Source organism: Cariama cristata, unplaced genomic scaffold, assembly GCF_000690535.1.
Source record: "Cariama cristata isolate BGI_N322 unplaced genomic scaffold, ASM69053v1 scaffold44091, whole genome shotgun sequence".
Taxonomy (NCBI): domain Eukaryota; kingdom Metazoa; phylum Chordata; class Aves; order Cariamiformes; family Cariamidae; genus Cariama; species Cariama cristata.
Window position 1 is genome coordinate 1 of NW_009600660.1, and position 20,152 is coordinate 20,152.

General features: G+C 38.4%; 1 protein-coding gene across 1 annotated transcript; it reads left to right on the forward strand.

The window, feature by feature from the left end:
* The first annotated feature begins 157 nt into the window (after positions 1-157).
* LOC104154426 (chromosome unknown open reading frame, human C6orf165) lies at positions 158-17,804 on the forward strand. The gene is made up of 12 exons (XM_009710090.1): positions 158-265; positions 1,940-2,023; positions 2,333-2,423; positions 3,516-3,704; positions 3,970-4,128; positions 6,404-6,612; positions 7,442-7,561; positions 10,092-10,290; positions 11,001-11,138; positions 13,158-13,351; positions 14,401-14,544; positions 17,574-17,804. Exons 1-12 carry the CDS (start codon positions 158-160, stop codon positions 17,802-17,804), a joined length of 1,866 nt encoding a protein of 621 aa, XP_009708392.1.
* The last annotated feature ends 2,348 nt before the right edge of the window (positions 17,805-20,152 follow it).

The following is a 20,152-nucleotide window of genomic DNA, read 5'->3' on the forward strand; positions in this document are numbered from 1 at the left end:
GTGTGGGGGTGTGGGTGTGGGGGTGTGGGTGTGGGTGTGGGTGTGTGCCCCGGTACCGGGGTGAGAGACACCGTCAGCCCCTCGTAGAGAAACCTTGAAAGACGCACCCGAAACCTTAAATAACTGTTAATGCCGTTAACGTGGGTGCTTGTCCAGGATGGCTTGTGACCAGATCGAAAGCGTCATCAAGAAAATCATTCGCCAAATCGGGCGAGAATGCGCTGCCCGGGGACAAACTCTTTCTGAAACCTTGGTGGCGTTCATGGTAAGTGCAAATTAAATGTTCAGAGGTGTTTTTTGTATTATTTCATCTGGGTGTTTTTCTAATTACATTCAAATTCTGCTATGGACCGTAAAATATTAGGATAAATATGGATTGACAGCATGTAAGTCAGAAGTTGCAAACCTGGGTGCCCATAGCCTGGCAGTTCAAACCGTGTTTTAAAGCTTTAGTGAGGTGGGGGCTTATTTGACATGAGGTGACTAGTTCCTCCAGAGTCGCTGACTGACACTGCTCGGACTGAAGGACTTTGCAAGGACAGACATCAGTCCTTTGGTCTTAAAAGTCAGCAAACTTCAAATGGCAGCTCCACGGCAGCCTGCCCAGGCTGGGATGGCGGCAGCCATGGCTTTCAAGGGTGACTCGAACTTTGAAATATCTCCATTTCTGATGGCCCACATTGAGAAGTTTTAAAGAGACATTCAGTGATATCCAGCATAGGGTCCTAAAAACCTGAAAAACTATTTCATGCCTCTGAAATGCTGTCTATGCAAATATAAGGCCCTGAAAAGGCTGCAGGTCCCGAGTCCTGGGAACTCTTCAAACTCCAACTCAAAAGTTCTCCCTCAGTTTTCTTCTACAGGTGGATAAACCTTTTTATTGTTCTAAAGTGAAAACGAGAAGTGTTCCCAAGTTTTAATAATATTTCTTCCCATTGTTATAAATGAACAAAAACGCATGATGCATAGGTGAATGTTTATTGCGGCAGCTATACTGATTCTTTGATGTTTACCTCTTCCCTCTGTTGTGATGGATTCTCTGATTTGTTTCTCTGTTTAGGCAATGCCAGGTAGTATAAATGGGCTGAATATTTGAAGGAGTGGGCTTGGATCCCACTTAAACTAAAAATGAATCAATCTCAGTGTTGTCCTTGGTAGACAACTGTAAGTATCCTAAAAAACATCTTACACTTTGGCATCTCCTCTTAGGGGAGACAGCACCACTGCACGATACAGTCCGAATGCATCTGCAAAGCTGTGTCTGAAGAAAGACAGAGCTGGGTTCTCTCGTTATTGATGGAATAAGAACAGAATCAGCTCTTGATGAACTTGTATGTGAATGTAAATGGTTCACAGCAGTACTGTTAGTCTGCCATTTTTTTTCCTGAAGGTGACACTGTGGCTTTAAAAAATACACTGGGCTCAAAAGCAGTATTAATCAATTAGGCATGAAAATTTTAATGAGTAAAAAACTGGTACAAGTGGCTGGCAAGATACCCAGCATGCATTACCAGCTGCACACATGCACATATTTCCCTGTATGCAGAACACTATGAATTTTTTATCCAAATGGTAAATATTTATACTGATGCATATAACACCAACTGAGAAGTTTATAAACAACCATGATGGATTTTGACAAAATTTTACTTAGAAAAATATTTTTCCAGGAAATTTTTAAAGGAGCTGTATTTAAATATTTCTCTGCAAAGTTTGCATCACAAATAGATTTTTTTTTTCCACTTACCTCTGAGAACTGAGATTGAAACTGGCAACACACGAAATGAAGTAACTTTGTTTCGTTATCAAAGATTGAAATGGAAAAAAAGAATAGTAAAGGAATATTGACTGCATCTGAGATTTTTCAGAAAATAAAAGGTTAGTTGCAAAGAGTGTATGCTGAGATGTAAATTAATAGCTTTATTTTGGCAATCTCTAGGTGAAAGCTGTTGTTTTAGATCCAAGAAATGACTTTAATGTGGATCGAATCCTTACAAAGAAAGATGTGCAAAATCTCATCCAGGTAATTCTGACATGATGTTGAGAGTCAGTATTTAGCTAAGACTATAGCATTATTTGCTACCTGTTCCTGTAACTAAAATGCCATTTTATTTTTATATGAACACTTTCAAAATTTTCATGCTACTTTATTCTCGCAGTTCTGTAGCTGAAGACTGGACTATGTGTTTCCTCATGTAAATGAATGCCTTATGTAGAGAGAATGGTAGCGAGGGTGCTCTAGTGCTGTTGTGAAACTTGTAGCTTAGTCACTGTCGGTTCAGGTGTTTCCCCAGTGATGAGAAAGAACTCACTTCTCTCTCTCTCTTCTTAGCTCTGTGTTACCAGACTGCTTGACACAACAAATCCATCCCTGAGCACAATTAAGATGCAAGTTTACTTTGATATGAACTATGCAAACCGAGGTAATTTCAAATACGTTTTCATAGAAGAAGTTGATGCTGAGTTTAGGATTGAATATCTCTCTCTGTAGGGCTAATAATGATTCCTGTTAAATGACTGCTGGCAGTAAAGCAAAATAAAATCCCTGGAGAAATGGACTATATAGGAGTATGGTGTTTCAGTATGGATACAGCAGGGAAAAATGTACATTGGATTTGAGAGTGCACTCATCTCATCCTGAGAGATTTACTGAATGTAATGTATTAGATCATTTGAGAACAATTATGCTTTCAGGTGCAGTGGCTAGCTGCCTTCAGCAAGAAAAAAACTTGCTCTGCACCTGTGTATCTGAATCAGTACCCAGAGCTGCACTCATGTATCTGAAAGATAACTTCATGTTTTATCAATATCTCTAAGTGAGAGATACGAGCAATCTTGAACAATCAGTTACAGTTTTAACTGAGTATGTTTTGGTCTCATCAGTGGTAACTTCATATGGTCTGAGAATGAGAATGTGGAAGAAAAATGAGATGGGGAAAATGTCTGTGCTGTAACTTCGTATCTGAATGGGACAGTGAGGGCTGGTTGGGAAACAGAAGACACAGAACAAGAGTAGATAAAAAATAAACATTTCTGTGTGGGGAGGTCATGAAAATGTTTTCTTGTTAGCATGGATTAAAACCAAAAATCAGCAACACTAGGAAGCTGCTCCAAAGTCTTCTGGACTCAATAAGCTCAGTAAGTCCAGTAAGATTCTTAGATCCTGGGTAGTGTTCAGATTTGGGGATGTAACTTCAGGTGTGTATGAAATACATGTGTGTGTGCGCTAGGTCCTACTGCAGACAGAGGAGTCCAGAGAGCCAGAGACTTGCTGCTTAATTTGGCCTGAGTAGTTCTCTGGACTCTACTGACTGATGTTAATCATGCTAATTATGTTAATGTTTAACTCCACTGTTGTTAATTATAATGGTACGGTACCTTGAACATCTCTTCCACATATCTGTGCTTCAGAAACCTTAAGTTGGTGCTCTGACTGTGGAAATGAATTGGACCCTCTGTATAAGCCAAATTCCAAAGAATTTAGATAGCACTTTCTAACTGTCCTTCTTTCCTAGCTGAATTACTCAGAGAGCAGCACTGTGTTCTGGAGGGAAGGCTGGCTCCCGTGGTCAGAGATATCACAGATAGTCGTCCTCGTGTGCAAGAAGAAACGAAGAACGTGTACCAAAAGATCGTTAGCTATGTGCTGCTGAGCTCTGGCCTGGGATCCCCCACAGATATGGAGGTTGTCAGGGAGGCAACAGGTCAGTAAACTCCCAGCTGTGAAACTGGGCTTTTTTTATTGAAAAATAAAATTTCACCTTCTCTTTGCTGATCTTTAGATACAGATGTGATAAACTGTGATGAACGCTTACTGCCCAAACTGTCCTGCTCAGCCTGGAAGTCTAAATTTGCCATGGATTTCCTAGTTTTTGCAGTTGTTCAGGAGAGGGTATTTTTGCTTGTTTAATGATTTTCTTTTCTGTTCCCTCATATTGAGGGTTTTCTCACCCTTTGTAATGCTTATAGCTGCCCTGCAGAGTGTATTCCCCCAGACGGAGATGATTACTTTCATCTCACTCAGTAAGAAGAACAAAGAGCAACAGCTGAAAAATCTTGCCATGCTAGTCACAGGGATTCGGTTGTACAACAAGGAATGTGGGAAGGGAGGACGCGGCATTGATGACTGTAAGTAGACAACTGCATTTGGGCTGTCTATTCCCAATTAATTCTTCCTGGCCTTCTTTGCTGGAGCAGCTCCAACAACATACCATCTCTTTAGGGAAACAGCTTTGACTCAGGGTCTGTAAACCTGAAAGAAAAGTATATATTTGGTATTGATTATAGGTTTCCATGTAGACCACTACTTTTTAGCTAAGAGGGAGCCCTATGTGGTTGATGTGGAAGGATTACATGTATTAACTTCATGCACTAATTTACCTCATGATAACTTGTTCCTTGATCCCTTGCCATTAAATGAATTAAATATGTAATGTTTGCCTTTAAAAGCAGTTAATTAAAATCTTGAAAGGAGACTGTCAATCCAATTACTATTTTCTGTTGAATATGTGTGATGAGAAGTGATAAAAGTTGCTGGGGCATTATCTGTATTCTGGTAATTTAGAGCAACCTCTTCAGATTCTTAACATGTTCTCAAAAATGTTTTGCATTTTGAATCGTTCTGCTTCTTTAATAAGCAAAAAATATTGAAGGCTATCCTGAAATTTTTCAAAAGCTGTATTCAGAGTAGGGCAAGACTTTGTTCTTCCTCTGATTTTCTCTTTTTGCCAAAATCCACATTATTTCTGGTAAGTTCACAATTAAAAATCAAATAAATGACTGGTCGGCGGAAATGTTTTTGTGAATATGCACGTAGTATTGTAGCTCAGTGTGGAGATTTCTTTGTAAGAAAGCTCTGCAGCCCAATTTTAGGGGAAAACCTTTTATGTTAAAAGACCAAAGTTTCTGGAATAAAGGCTACAGCACATACCTTTCCTGATAAGAAAATTGTGCTGTATTGGAAAGCAAAGCACTTGCATAGCTAGATGGTATTTTAAGTAAAGGAGTATAAGTAAGAAAAAAAATATACCTACGACATCAGAGTAAGAAGTAAGCGACTTTCTAGATTTTAGTGATAATTTTTTCTCACGTGCTAAGCAAGGCATTGTTGGTTTTCTATTTTCATAATATATGCTTTCCCACAAATGTCACTTTTCTGTGTTGTGGCTGGCGCCATTCTAGATTCACTGGGCCTGGGTTACAGCGCGAGGGAACATTCAATTATTGTGGTTATGCAAAAAGCATGATTTCCAACATGCCGTTGTCTTTGTCACTATATCATCTCTGGGTTTTGTAACTGAGTAAAATAGGTAAGAAGATTGTTAATCCTGTGCCGTTTGTTAGCTTACTATAATACGGACTTCTTTGCACTGACCTGTTTACATATCAGGAGATAAAATGGATGTCTTTATGCTTAAGGCCGGTAGCTAGACCGCTAAAGCTTTAATTTAAGTGCCAGCAGCAGTCTGGCTGGGGCAGGGCTCCGCCTTGGCCTTTTACACTGCTTCCAAAAAAGTAAATCAGCCAAGTGCTAAGTTTTCTCCACCTGTGGTTAGACCGCTTGTAACACCTGTGCAAATTTACTTCCCATTCTAGCTTTGTTAAATCTAGCCTTTCTGTGCTCACAGGGTTTTGAGTAGACATACCTCAAGCCTAATTACGGCACCGTTGCTTGCCGATGTTGCTAGCATTAAAGTTTAACACACACAACGGAGGACTATGTTGTGCATAGATGTCTGCTTAAATAACAAAACATAACAAAACATTCAGTGTAAAGGTTGTCCTCTGTCGATAATGAAATTTTAAAGAAAAAAATATTATTTATAGTATATCTCATGTCAGCTAAAATACGTTTTATCGACCTGTGCCATTTGGGGGAATTTATGGGATTTTTAAGTACTAATGCTAAATTTTAATAACTGCATAGGCATATTTTTCATGTAGTATCTGTCTTCTGTGTTTAATAATAATCTTTGACTCATTCTTAGAGCATTGTTAGATCTCAGAGTCCCCAGGAAATGGGAGGCCTGTTATTGTTATTAGTATTTTACAAATGAGGAAACTGAGAATTGAAAATTGTGCAGATTGCCTAAAGTCTCTCAGGAAACCCATGTCAGTAGTAGCAACAGAACTGCATCTACTCTAAAGTAAGTTTTCTCACAGTCCTTGACTCGACTGTGATATTTTCACACCTGTAATTCTTACTATTTGAAACCACTTGACTAGTAAGCTACAGTGGTTGAATCTAGTACACAAGTATTTGGAAATGCATGAATGTAAGGACAAAAATTATAAATCAAAATGTTATTGGAAGACTACTTGCTCAAATACTGTACTTTAACCATTTGCTAATGATTTAAACAATTCTTTTTATATGTGTCTCATACTTATTCTGTACAAATAGTGCCAGCCATTCTGAATGAAGCCATTCCATCAGCTACAGAGACTGTCGATGAAGGTCTTAATACTTGTCATACGCTAGCCCACCAGTACACAGCTCTGTTGGAATCCATGCAGGAGGACCTACACAGATACACGCAGCTTAGTTCTTTTAAATTAAGAGAAGCACTATTCAATGTGAGACAATATGAGGCCTTTCTTTGCATCCTTCTGGTGAGATACCATCATGTTATGTCCTGTGGGGTTTTATTGCAGATGGAATGTATTCAAGTTACCTACTTGTACAGGATAGAAATACAAGAAAAATTATTCAGAAATAAATGAAATAAAATTTATCTCTATATCTGAGAACCTACATCATCTGTCATACTGAACTTTGTACCTAACTTGCTGGGTTTGGCTACTGTCAGGTAAAAGACAAAATGTGTTAATTGTTTGCTGCAGCGTGACTGTGCTTCCATTTAATTTCTGGAGGTTTCCTTTTTTGATTTAATTTCATTAACAAAGGACTTAAAAAAGTAGGACTTTTTTCTTGCTTGCATGCTGATAGTCACTCTGCCCCAAAAGGCATGAGAGAAAAAATCTCCCTTGTTCAATCCAGAAATCATCTCAATTTTAGTCTGCAGACATCCCCGACACATATGGAGTCATCAGAAGTCTTTGAAGAATACAGTTTAAATTCTCGAAACTTGTTTTGTTTATGAACCCCTTTTCATTTGTGTTTTGAGAATGTGCAGGGTTTTATTAGTCCTTCCTGTGTACCATAAAGCTTGGGAAAATATTTCTCTTTTAATTTTTTTTCAGTTCTCTTCATTGTAAAAATGTAGAGGTTTTCTATAAAAATTACTAGTATGTGTTTGAGAGAAGCACCTGGTTTTATACCTGAACACTTAAGGAAAAATGTATTTTGTGGAAACTTAGGGTGCATTTTGTTCCTTAAAACACTTGTCTGAAAATAGTTGAATGAAGAGTAAATACTTATTACTGAATCCTTGATTTTTTGACTGTCATACTTCTTACCTGAAGTAAGTTCTCTTTCCAGTCTGATGCAATTACAAGTGCTCAAGAAGTTGAAAAGATGAATGTGCAGTTTGCAGCGACAGTGGAGCAGTTGAAAAACACAGTGCAGAATAAGGTTTCCATAGATACCAGAGAAGTTTTTGTAAGTATTTTGAATGGGAAACCTATTTCTTCTGAATTATAAAAAATTACTGGAGTATTACAAAATACTTTGCCAGTGTATTTTTGCATAGTTTGTGTTAAGAAAAAGGCTACATTATTTTCTCTCTATTATAACAGCATCTGTGATTTTTGAAGGGGCAACTAAACTAAAAGACTTGATCTCAAGGTAAAAGAAAAACAAGGGACAAAAAGGGAGAGAAGGAATTAAATGGTATTTTACTCTAAATGTCTTGAGTTGTTTGTCAGTACTTGTAGATTTACAGTGATATTTTCCTGTTTGGTGTAAATATTCTCTCCTGTTCCTTGCAGAAGTAGTGAGAACATAATGATGACAGATAACAGCACATCAGAGTGTGATTCTTTTAAAGTCCCTTCAGATAGCAATTCCTGTAATTACAGTATGACTCCTTGATATCATTTTTCTAAAAAAATCAGGTTTCTGTGATGGGGGTTTCAGTTTCAGCCTCTTTGCCTTTCCCAATAGCTTCTGAACCTATTGGCCAGTTTCAGTCAAATTTGTCAGTCTGGAGATCTCAAAATAGGTTATTTTCTGCAACTTTGTGAAAAACAAGCAACTAGAGAGACACAATTGGAGCCCTCCTAAGATCAAGTTTGAAATGGGAATGCCACAATGACCTACTGGTTTGCGTGCTGTCTGGCCAGCAAGCAGCCACGTACCCCTGCACAATTGATGCTCTGTGCTGTTTCACCCATAGTTGGGAGCTACAGGACATGGGAGGGAGGTGTTGGAGGAAGAGGGAATGAGGGATGCAAACTGCAGGTATTGTGAACGAGGGTGCTCGGTGACCCTGTGAAAACCTGGCTTTATTATGATGGCATGGTGTAAAGGAGATGGGAGAGAAATATGTCAGAAACCAGCTTCATTTAATTTGCTTTTCATGGAAGAGCTCATCATTTTGTGTGATATGTCCATCATTTTAATTCCTTGTGGTTAGCTGTTGAACTAGCATGCCGTTCATATGTATGTTAGGTTATATTTCGTCCTTCTAAACAAGTCATTAGAAAGCAAAATAAAGTCTATTGTGGAGGAGGGAGGGAGGAAGATCATGTCCCCCCCACCTACTCAGATTATTTTTTACACTTCCTGTAAGGGCATCTGAGCTGGAAATGCATGGGAACGGCACTTTCACTGAGGTACATCTCAGACGTGATCTGACGCTTCAGTTTATGTGTGCTTGTGATTTTATAAACCAGATGTTCTCATTTGGAGAACATTCTCCCCTCTCATCCAGCTGCTCAAAGCAGTTTTTTCTCTTCGTGGGTCTTGTGACTGATACAGATGTTACTCCTTCCCCTAGAAGCTGTCTGCTGTTGTCTCCTTCCTTCCTAAATTTTCTTCTCCCTTCAGGTTGGTTAGTTGTTTTTTCTTCTCTGCTGAAGACAGAATATGTAATGTCTTTTGATTTCAGGTTTTTGCAGGTAGAGATTTCTCTATTAACACACCATCTAAATAGTTCTTCTTGTCTTCAGCTAGTTGCTGAGAAGCTGGATCCTCTACAAATGTAGAGAAGCAGGACATTCTGCCTTTTAAAAACCACAGGATAAGGCCCATATTTGTCGTAAACATTTGTTTTAGGAAACATAGTAGATTTCATTAATATTCTTTGTTTATTCTAGTAAGAATGATTTTGATCTTGCTGCCCTTCCTTTAGTTTCTTCCATTTTTGTAACCATAACATTTCCACAGCGTTAGTGATGCTGATGAATTCCAGAGCTGACCCTGTTGGCTGTTCTTATAGTAATGTTGTTAACATGAATAAAATATAATGTTGTTAGTGTACATTTCAGATTTGTTGAATCTCTTCCTGTAAATGCTCTGTGTATTTAGATGTAACAGGGCACATTTTATGTCACTGTCATTGAAATCAGCCTTTATACTCAAAGCTTGTAGGCTGCTTCTGTACGTGTGTACACCTGTGCGTCAGCATCGCTGCTGGGAATGGCAGCTTCCAGTTTTGTCCTGAACCCCGTACCACTCTGAAGCGGCTTGCACCCCATTAATTTGACACACATGATGGCCTGGGGGCTGTGGTACCAAGTCACTCTGGAAGCAGGGCAGACAAAATAACAAAACCTGATAGTTTGTACATATAGGTGTGGTTTTACTTCATTTTATGGTTAACAGGTGCATTTCTTCTGGTCCTTCTTATTCCTGTACACCTTATTTTCAGTTATAAAACTGTATTGTCAGTGAAGCGCTCAATTCCAAGCATGGTCTCAGAGTAACGTATTTGGGAAAGGCTTTGGAGTAAAATGTAGAAAAGTACCATTCTGGCCTATGGGCTGACATGCTGGACGTACGCGCTTTGGGCATACGTGATGGGAGCTCCTTTTACAATGCCTAAGATTTCCCCTGGAATTTCTGGATGCTAATGGGCTTGGAGGTCAGCCCCGCTTTTCTCAAGGCAGGGATTGGTGTGCATAGCACTTGGGTTATGCTGCAGGTATAAAACAAATCTGGATTTCAGATAATTTTCTTTATTTTCTAGCCTCTCTTTGTTGCACTTTCCAACCTCTGGACCAGCTTTCAGGATGAGATACTGCTGCTAAGCTTCCTCACAAACATGACTAACAATCTGCAACAGTTCTTGGAAATGCGATCACAACTTTTTCCTGAGGAAGTGCTAACATTGCTTCTGGAAGGAGTGACTGTGAAAAGTGATGAGGAAAGGATAAGAGAAACCATGGGTACTGAACGTTACTACTTTTTTGTTTTCCTTCATTTTCCAAGATTTTGTGGTTTGAATTTTCTTTACAGAAGGTGGTACACATTGATTTTTTTAATAATCAGAATTTGCACATTAAATTAAAATGAGTCTTGTAGTATGTGGATTTATTTTTAATGTAGCATAGTTTGGGCTTTTTATTTTTATATATAAAATTAAAATATAGCTGTTAGATACAAACATGCCTTATAAAAATGGCAGAATGATCAGAGAAGTATATTTCTACAGTTTTTTGAATTTTCTTAAGTTTGTTTATGTCTTTTTATACCTTTCAGAACTTCTGAAATGGAGGGTGCAATAAAAAAGCTAATTTAATGGGGCTTTGATTACCAGAAGTATTTGTTTGTAAGATGGTATCCCTAGCAACCAATTTATACTCCAGGGGATTTATAATGCATGAGTGGGTGAAAATAAAAGAGAAGAATAAGACATTGCCTTCCTGTTGTTGTCCCCTGTTTCCAAAGAAAACTAATGCTACTAAAGAGGCTCCTGCAGGACGGATTTTTCAGTAGGATCTCTCTTAAGGCAAGGCTAAAGTCTGGCTTTTGGGATCTTGGCACTGCAGATCATCCTGTGGAGACCAGAGTAATCCGGTCATCCTGTAACATTATTCTATTTGAAACATCTGACATTTTGTTACTGAAATCCTTCCTTTGTTAAACCTTTTCTTAGGAACCAGAGTGAATGTTTCTGATTTCAAGAACCAAGAATGGCTTTTTCCAGAGACTACTGATAATTTTGATCAGTTGCTAATCCAGTACCATGGTTTCTGTGCACATGCAATTGGTGTGAAAGGCCTCACCCTCCCAGGTATGCTTTGTAGTTAGGTCTTTTCCATACTTTATATGTAGACGAGTGCTAGGGAAAATGTAAAGACATGTTCTGAATGCATCTTCCTACGTCAAATCTGGAGTACTGTATTTTCAAGTTCGTAATTTTCAGCCCAGGTAACTTATTTCCCCTGTTAAAGTATTTTTCTTTTAAGAAGACACAAATAAACTGCCCTAAATAGAAGGTAGGAGAGCTTCGTGAGAAAGTGGGCAAGAGCAAGCAGAGGCGAAACCAAGATGGGGTGGATAAATGTTTCCTCCTGCTATATGTGCATCTGTATAACCTACCCTGCAGCTGAATGCAGGTTTGTTTGCTGTTGTTAATGTGTTTTAATACAGGCATAAGAAAATGGTCATTGCTTCTGTTTTGTGTATCGGTGTGTTGCAAACACACCCATTCATGCTTACATCATATGTATTTTTAAATAGTTGTTATAAAGAACTAAAAATCTTCTCTGAAAAGAATGCAAAGGTGCACTTGATTAAGTCAACTAATCCCAGGAAATTTTTTGGTCTCTTCTAGGGTCATTTGTCTTGAAAGCAAGCCTTCTTTCAGCTACCCCATCAGTTCATGTTTTCTGTCTCCCTATCCTTTATAGAACCTATCCCTATAGATTTTTTTTAAACCTACAGGAAATTGGGAGGAAAACATTGCTGTTACTTGGCAGTATTAAAAAATAGATATTTTAATGGCAGTGTAAATTCCTTACACTTATTTAGTATTGCATATGAGAGCAACTGTCCTGGGTTGGACTGAAGGTCTCTCTAGCCCTGTATTCAATTTCTGGACGTGGACAGTCATGAAGACTTGAAGATTATGAGAAATCAAGTAGGAATGATCCTTCCTTAATTATATCCTTCCCTGTTCTAGCAGTTAGTAGTTATGGGATTTCCTTAGATAAATGTTGAGTCTGTAACCTTCTGTTGAATAATCCTTGATAGAGGTTTTTCATTTGTCTAATTGCTTTTTGAATACATTTAGAGTTTGCCATGGGATATTCTTATTGTCAAGAGTCCTAAAATTATAATTATATATACTATGAAAAGGTATCTCTTTTTGAGATGGTTTAAGCTCTGGCTTGGTAATTTCATCAAAGACTTTCTCATAGTCTTTCTATTAGGAAAATTAACAAATGGTAATTTTATATTGCACATAATGTATGGTTTCATAACCCTGTATCATATTTCTTTTCAGTTGCTTCTCTTTAATGCTGTAGAGGCCTCTTTCTTTAACCTCTCCTTCTGTGAAAGGTATTCCAAGCCTCTGACCACTCCCAACTCCTTTCATTTTACTTTTTCTTATTCTGTTGTGTTGGAACAAAATGTAGTATTACAAATGTAGCATATAGGTTGTTAGAATGTTGTTTTTCCTTCTCCCCCTCTGTTTGCATCCTAATAATTCCTGACGTTCTTTTTGCTTTTTTGATTTCCACTGAGTAGTGCCATTTAGTATTTTCAAGGCACTATCTATGATGATTCCAGGTGTTTCCTGGGCAATGACAGCTGAAGCAGAGCCTGCCACCGTCCTTGAGCTCAATTTGTGTTTTCCTATACAAGTTATTTGACCTTCATTGACATGTCATTTTCTCTGTTAATTTATTGTCCAGCTTCTCAGCTGCTTTGTCAGTTAATTTCAGTGTTACGCCCTTTGGTATAAATGGACTGCTGATCTGCAATCAAACATTTGCTGGAGATTATAGGGGAAGCATTTGTGGGTATGGGCTGTTTTCTTATGCCTTTGCTATAGGTGGTTTATCTGTTGGTTTTCTGACAGTTACGCACTAAGGCATGCTGGGTGTGAACTGATCAAAAGCAGTTGTACTGATCTAACAAAATATTTTAAAGAGCTTACTTTCAGGGATTTATTCTCATTTCAGAAAAAAAGAAATGAAACTGACTTGAGGGAAACACAGAATCTTGATTACAAATGTCTTTTGTATTGGATATCATACTGTTCACTATTTTATTTTGTGGGGTTTGTTTTGGTTTTTTTTTTTAGGAAATCCTGCTATTGGAATTTTGAAGCACAAGGAGAGATGTTATGTTTTCAGTTCCAGAGAAGCTGCATACATCTTTGCTCAAGATCCAGACAAGTTCATTCAACTGAATGTAGAAAAAGCAAAAGAACATGCAGAGCTAATTCAACTGCTCGAGCTTCGTCATCAGTTTGAATACCTCGCTCCCTACGCACAGGTACACATTGCCCGTGCCTCTTGCTGAACAGCTGCTGGGTCACTGGTTGATCTGTCCTTTCTAGAACATAAAGAGAACAGATGATACCCATCTTTAGGAAAGAAGTATCATCTGCCTATCATACAGAATGTCTGAAGGTCCATCTTTTCCAGGTCTTCAGGTTGTTGATAAGAAACTTTTTCCCTTAATGTTATTCTCACCTCATCTCTTCGTAGGAGTATATGTAGAGCCAAAGGATGTGGCAGCGATAAAAGCTGTTCGTCCTTAGCCTAGCAAGATCCTACATCTGATGTTTCTTTTCCTCATTTTTGCAAAAGTAGCTTAAAGGGACAGTAAATAAATGCAATAGAAGAAAAGCCAGATAGCATATTAACTGGAGCTTTGGCTTAGCAGTTCGACCGTATGTGCTGGATGAGGGTGTGGTGATATCTGGGGACAGGAATTATGGAATGTATTACAAAATGAAAGAGGACTCATTAATAATGAATGCAGCAATGCTCCTATGTAAAATCCAAAGAGTTGATTTGGATTCATAGACATTCTCTGTGATCCACTGTGAATTCTAGGTCCCTAGCAATGGAAAGAATGTAGTCTTGAGCTGGCCCTTGGTGAGAAAGATGTAGTTTATCTCCCAGCTCTGGCAGAGATGTAAGCCCTTCTGCTAATTATGATTTGTGATTTTTTTAGTCCATTCATAAAGACAAACTGACATGCCTGCACCATAAAATACTGGTGGTGGTGGCTCTCCTTTTTACCAAAATCCAATGATTAAGCACTCACTCAGGATGTGGGAGCTGGAAATTCAGCTGTGGCCTCTGCCTAAAGGGTTTTCTGTCAGAAATTAAATCCATCAAACACTTAGTGGTTTCTTCTTTTTAGCAGGGGCAGAGGGAGCAAAAATATTGTTGAATGTAAAAATCATTATCCATTTATGGTTTGCAGGTTTCTCTTTGCTTTTAAGAAGTAGCATATCCATATGCTATTGTTCTTAGATGTCTGTATTCTTCTCATTAATGCCTTGCTTGGTTTTGGGGTTTTTTTCCACCCAGGCCAGAAATGCAGACAAATGTTTGATGAAACCAACCACAAAATGTGACAGTAGTACTCAAACTGATACTCATATCTTGCCTCCAACTATTGTGACATCCTACGAATGGAACGAATGGGAACTGAGAAGAAAAGCTATAAAATTGGTTTGTATTGTTATTACCAGAATTTCATTGTTAGATAACAAAGTTCAGAATAAATTATTGTAAACTTTTGTTCCTTGCAACATAAATCTAACCTTATTCAAAGGCGCACACTTTGTTACAACTGGCTGAATATTTTTTTTCCCAGGTATTTTCTCTCCTTATTTCTAGAGTTTCTTATTCTCCCACTATTTTCCATGTTTTTCACCAGTTTTTTTGAACAGTGCTTCCACTGCTAAGTCTATTCATTCCAAATTTTTCAGTTGCCCTCTCTAAGTAGTAAGAATTTGTTGATTAGCATTGAATTTTAAAGTTGTTTCACTATGCTCAAAGAAATTTAACACCTTGAAGTTATTGCTATGTACTTTCTTTGCTAAAAAAATAAAGAGGTTGCAGAAGGGTTTGGGTCAGGCAAAACTGTATTGCAAGTTGAGCAATTTACATTAATATTCATCACCACCAAGTAGGAGGAGGGAAAATGTAGTAACTGACAGACAGACTGGTTAGGAATACCTTTGGGTGTGTTCGACTCTGCAGAAGCTTTCTTTGAGCTAACTTATCCATCCTTGAAAGGTATCGAAGCATGAGGCCATTTTTTTCTTTTTTTTTTTTTTATGTAATGAAATGCTTTTAATTTTATCCTGATTCTTCATGTTTGCTAAAAACAATTCTGCTTTTTTTGAAGAAAAAAAAAATTCCCTCTCTCATGTAGGACCAGAGAGGTAAGAAACAGAGCAAGCAGGTTTTCTGCTGTATATGTAAGCCAGAGGAAATGCTTGTTATACTATGATGATGATTTTCTGATGGATTGGAAATGACAGTCAGTCCACAGAAGGTTGGCCACGTACATAAACGCTTTTAAAGTAACAGTATATATTTTAAAAGCTTCTTTCTAGGGTTTGCCAGCACATGCAGTTGTCAAGGTATAGCACCTGATTTTCACAATTCAGTCAAAATCAACTTGTGAGTACAGGGAATATTGCAGTTGGCAATATCAGCTGGACGCAGAATACTGCAGGGCTGATTATCTTTTTTTCTGTGAACAGATGTACTACGGAGGCCTGTGGTCTGCTCTGCAGCCTGTTTCCTTTCTGTTGTTCTTTTTGCCATGAAATTTCCAACATTATAAACGGAAACCAAAATTTTGGACTGAGAAGTCTTGCCAGCGTTAACTGGCTTATAAAGGATTCTAAGTAATAGTTGTTACTGAGGTATATAAAGTCACTTAGGTTTACAAGAGACCTAGATAAAAGCCTCTTTTGCTTCTGTAATGGACAAAAGTACATAAATAAATGTAAGATGTGGTCAGTGACTTATCTTTAGCATAAGCAAAGGTGGATGTTTTCCAATAGCCGAGCATGAATACCATTCACAAGCAAATTTGTAGTTTGTTACTTTGAAATATTCAGAGAAAGTACCTTAAAGTACTGTCCATATGGGCGATTAGTGATGCTGAGTTGAAAGAAAATATCCCAGGTGCATGCAAAAGTGTTTTGTCTACAGTGACTATGCTGAATTTGTAATATGGAGGTGATACAACATTTAGAATCAAAGTGCTAAAAGAACAGAAATAGCTTACCAGTGCATCTGTGAATTTGATACTTTAGGGGAGCATCAGACATATTTGTGGATTTTATTAGAGGATGAGCTCAGATACCTTGGGGTTTTTTTTTCTGTTGTTCATACTTAGCCAGAAAACTTGTAGTGATATGAACTGTTAAGATATGACTTTGTTAGAACACCGATTTGATGTTAGAAGTAAAATTTTCAGCTCACATTTGTTTCTCTGTGCAAGCATAGTTCCTTGCAATAGCATACATTCAGTTTTCAAGAACTTAACAGAGAAACAGTATCTCATGCCTGCTCTTTTTTAATTGTCATTAAAACCCTCCGAAAAAAAGACCAAAATATTGTTTTTCTTTCCATGCCGTCTCTTCTGTAAGTTCCTTATTAATCTTTTCTGTACTTTCCTTCATGACACTGCATAAGATTAAGTTGTAGATTAAGGTACCAAAATGGGTCTACATATAGGTGCTTCAACTTCCATGCCTGTTGAGAGAGACCTAGCTAGTGGAGTCGGAGAATATTTTGACTCACTCTGATACGAACACGGAATTTGGCCAACTCAATCACTCTCCAGCTTCCACTGACTCCAGTCTCTGCTGACTGGACTGGACTCCTGGGACTTTCTCACTTACATGTAGGGGTCTGGATCCCACCACATGAGACTGTATTTTGTGTATTTCCATGACAACATTATGTCATGTGATTTACAGTGTTTGACATCATTGCTGACATAGAAGGCTCAGTGGAATAAGGAACATTTTTTTGTTTCAAGTGCTGATTTTGTAATATTAACACTTTGGGAGAAGTGGGTTTGTTGTATCTACAACAGTTTCTATGATTAAACAGAGGTTAATCATAAATTACCTTAACTTTGGCACCTTGCCAAGGAGTTAATAAACAGTGTCTTGAAAGAAGGCACTTTTTCCCTTTTATCTGATACTTTGTGACACCAGCCCCCAAACTTTGTCACATTTGGTAGAAACCAGACAAAGTCTTGATCCTGTAGCTGGGTTATCCACAATATTCAGGATCTTCAAACTTGTTTTAGGTTGCAGATGCTCAACGAGATTTATCCAAGCCTGCCATCCCATTCAGTGTGCTTTCAGACTGATTGATTGAAATTAATTTGAAGCGCTGCAAGAGCTTACCATGAAAACAACATTTTATTCTAAAAAAAACAAAGGCTTCAGCATTTAACAAAATTTGAAGCATGGTGACCAAAAGAAAATACGAAAGGAGTAAGACCTAAAATTGTATGGGCTACATACAGTGCTGTTCACACATCTTGTTAGTTCAGGAGTTAGCAAATCACAGTTGCAGCCGTGTATTGACAGTAGGGTGAAGGAGGCCATGTTCCAGGTTTGTGAAGGCCACAGATGTAAAATATACAAACGCATCTAGGTATACACTAGTGCTAAAGTGTTCAAACAAAATTTTGCTTAATCTGATTCTTTTTGTGTCTTTAGGCCAATTTGCGCCGCAAATTAACTCATGCCATGCAGACTGATCTCAGCCATATGAGAAGAGACAACTCCACCCAAGTGTACTTGCCAAAAGATGTCAGCACTCAGACTAAGCGTGACAACTCAAGCAATGTACCCAGACCACAGATTTTCTTGGAAGGTCTCCGAGGAGGATCATCTCCTACTACTCATATGGTCAAAGTAGACTTAACAAGAGCAATAGATGAAACCTAAGTGAAAATGAGAAACCTAAAGATACTTATTGAATGTATACATAAAAATTCCTGCATGTATCTGAATTAAGATACAAAAGATTTTACTGTGTCTGTTGACTCCAGAGGCAGTTGATTTATTTCATTTATCCTGTCTGTTGGGGCTGCTGACTGGCATTAAGTGATAGAAATGCTAAGCCTGAAGCACCCAGATTTTAAACAGCAATTTAGAATGAAGGTGTTCCCAAAGACTTTAACTTAAACTAACATTTAAATGTGTAGTGTGTGTTCTGGGATTTTCCTGAAGTTTTAATACAATGATTGCTTCCTGAAACGCTGTCGTTAAGAGCCGTGTCTTTGGTACGTGAAAAGTATAATGTAAGACAATTGGCTTTTATGAGATTTGGGGCCAATGCTGCAGTTCCTACAGAGGCATAATTCCCATTGCTGTGAAATAAAACTGATCCCAAGAGAGTCACCCCAATGTCACAGCTCCACCCTTAGAGCAGAATCGTCAAGAAGGTAAAACCAGCAAAATGAAATCAGTCTTGGTCCTTGGGCTTGTCCATTGGTGCTGTCGTTAACCCAAGTCTCTTTGCAGGGTAACGAGCGTCACAGGTGTAGGCCAAGGCAGGGAGGTGGAGAGGAGGGAATCAATCAATCTCGGACGCCTCTGGCAGCCCGTTAGGTCTCTAGTAGTTTCTGTATTCTTTGGCTAAACAGTGTGCTGGTGAGCACACTGGGAACCATAGGAACTTGACTTCAAGTCACCTTTTCAAAATCTCTGTTTCAGTTGTGTTTGAAAATCTAAAGCACGATAGGAACAGGTTTTTAGCTTTATTTCATTGTGGCAGGGCAAATATGTGCCAGGTCTGCTCAACGCAACTGCAGCTAGTATTTCTGTTTGTGAAAATATGAATCGTTTGAACTTTAAGATGAAACATCTTCTCAAATGGAAGCAGGGAGTACTTTAAAACAGAGAGGCTTTTCACAACAACAAAGAGCTCTGCAAGTTAATTACCTGCAAAATGTCCAGGTGTGCAACTCTGATTGCACAGGGTGTGCTAGGGTTTCTCAGTTTCTTTTTTGGCCAGGTGCTGCATGGTTTCCTGGGTGATGGTTACACAAGCTTGTGACAATCAAGCTCAAAGATTCAAGCTGCTGGGTGATTTTTCTGTGGTATTGTGCAGGATAGCATTCTTTTGTTTAACTGTCTCCAAGATATTTGGCTTCACTTTTTACAGTTATACAGCTGGGACAAATCCATAAGGCATTATTAAAAAAAAAGAAAGGAGCAGGAGGGGAGCACAGAAAGAACTTAGCTTTTTCCATTAGGTGATTTTCTTTTTTGTGAAAATAAAGTAATCTGTAGCAGCCAGATGTGCTGCTCTGCCATGTTTTTAAATTATGAAATTTTTAGATTTATTAATAAAAATATGAAGGATATTACCAGCTGCAGCTTTTTTTTTTTCCCAGAGAAAACTACCCTGTTGCCGCTTTATGAAATATTTTTTGTTGTTGTGATCTCTCTATATTTTTTATCATCATTTGCTTTGAACCTTTTATGTTAAAGTTCTTACGTTGAACCAACAAACTGGTATTTCAAAAATCCAAAAATATATTTATTTAAAAGAAAACTGATGAGTGAAAATCCCTTTTATCCTACTTACTCTGTTCTTTTCCATTGGAGGAGGTACCTCAGTATTGTAAAATACTGGGGAATACAATTGTAATCTACATCTCGGTTTTGGCACGGCAGAAACGTGTCAGTACGTCAGAGCTTACTCCTGGCCATGAGAAATATATGTGCGAGATTCCTAGGTGTTCACCACCAATAAAATAATCCAGAAAAAAAAGAGAGGTTACTTTTCAAAATGGCTTTACTCATGTCAAAGGGGAGACAACGTTCAGGTGATGCCCACGTGAACCTGAGTTTGGTTTTATTTGAATCTGCTGCTTCTGTTCTGCGGGTGCACTGGTTAGCGTACTTGTGATGGCAGACCCACGCAGTACGTAGCCAGGGGTTCGGTAAGAAAGCGCAATGCTTGCAATCACCAGGCTGTAGGGTTATTCGAAGGGCACCTCTTCACGGCCACTGGCATCCTTTGCCTTTACAGCTGGTTTTGTGGTTTTTGGGGCGTTCTCCTTTTCAGGTGGTGCTGTTTGGGGAGCACAAGAGAGAGAGAGAGAGAGCAGGAGATATGCAATTGCTGCATATTTCACTTGAATTCCTTAAGCTTTACTCAATAATTTGTATGCATCAACAGTGTCATTAAAATCACCCGTCGGTTTCACGACTGCGTTTCTGCACAGATTAAAATCTCCCTCTATTATCAAACCCTTAAAGTCCCCTCAGGCTCCGAAGCCAGG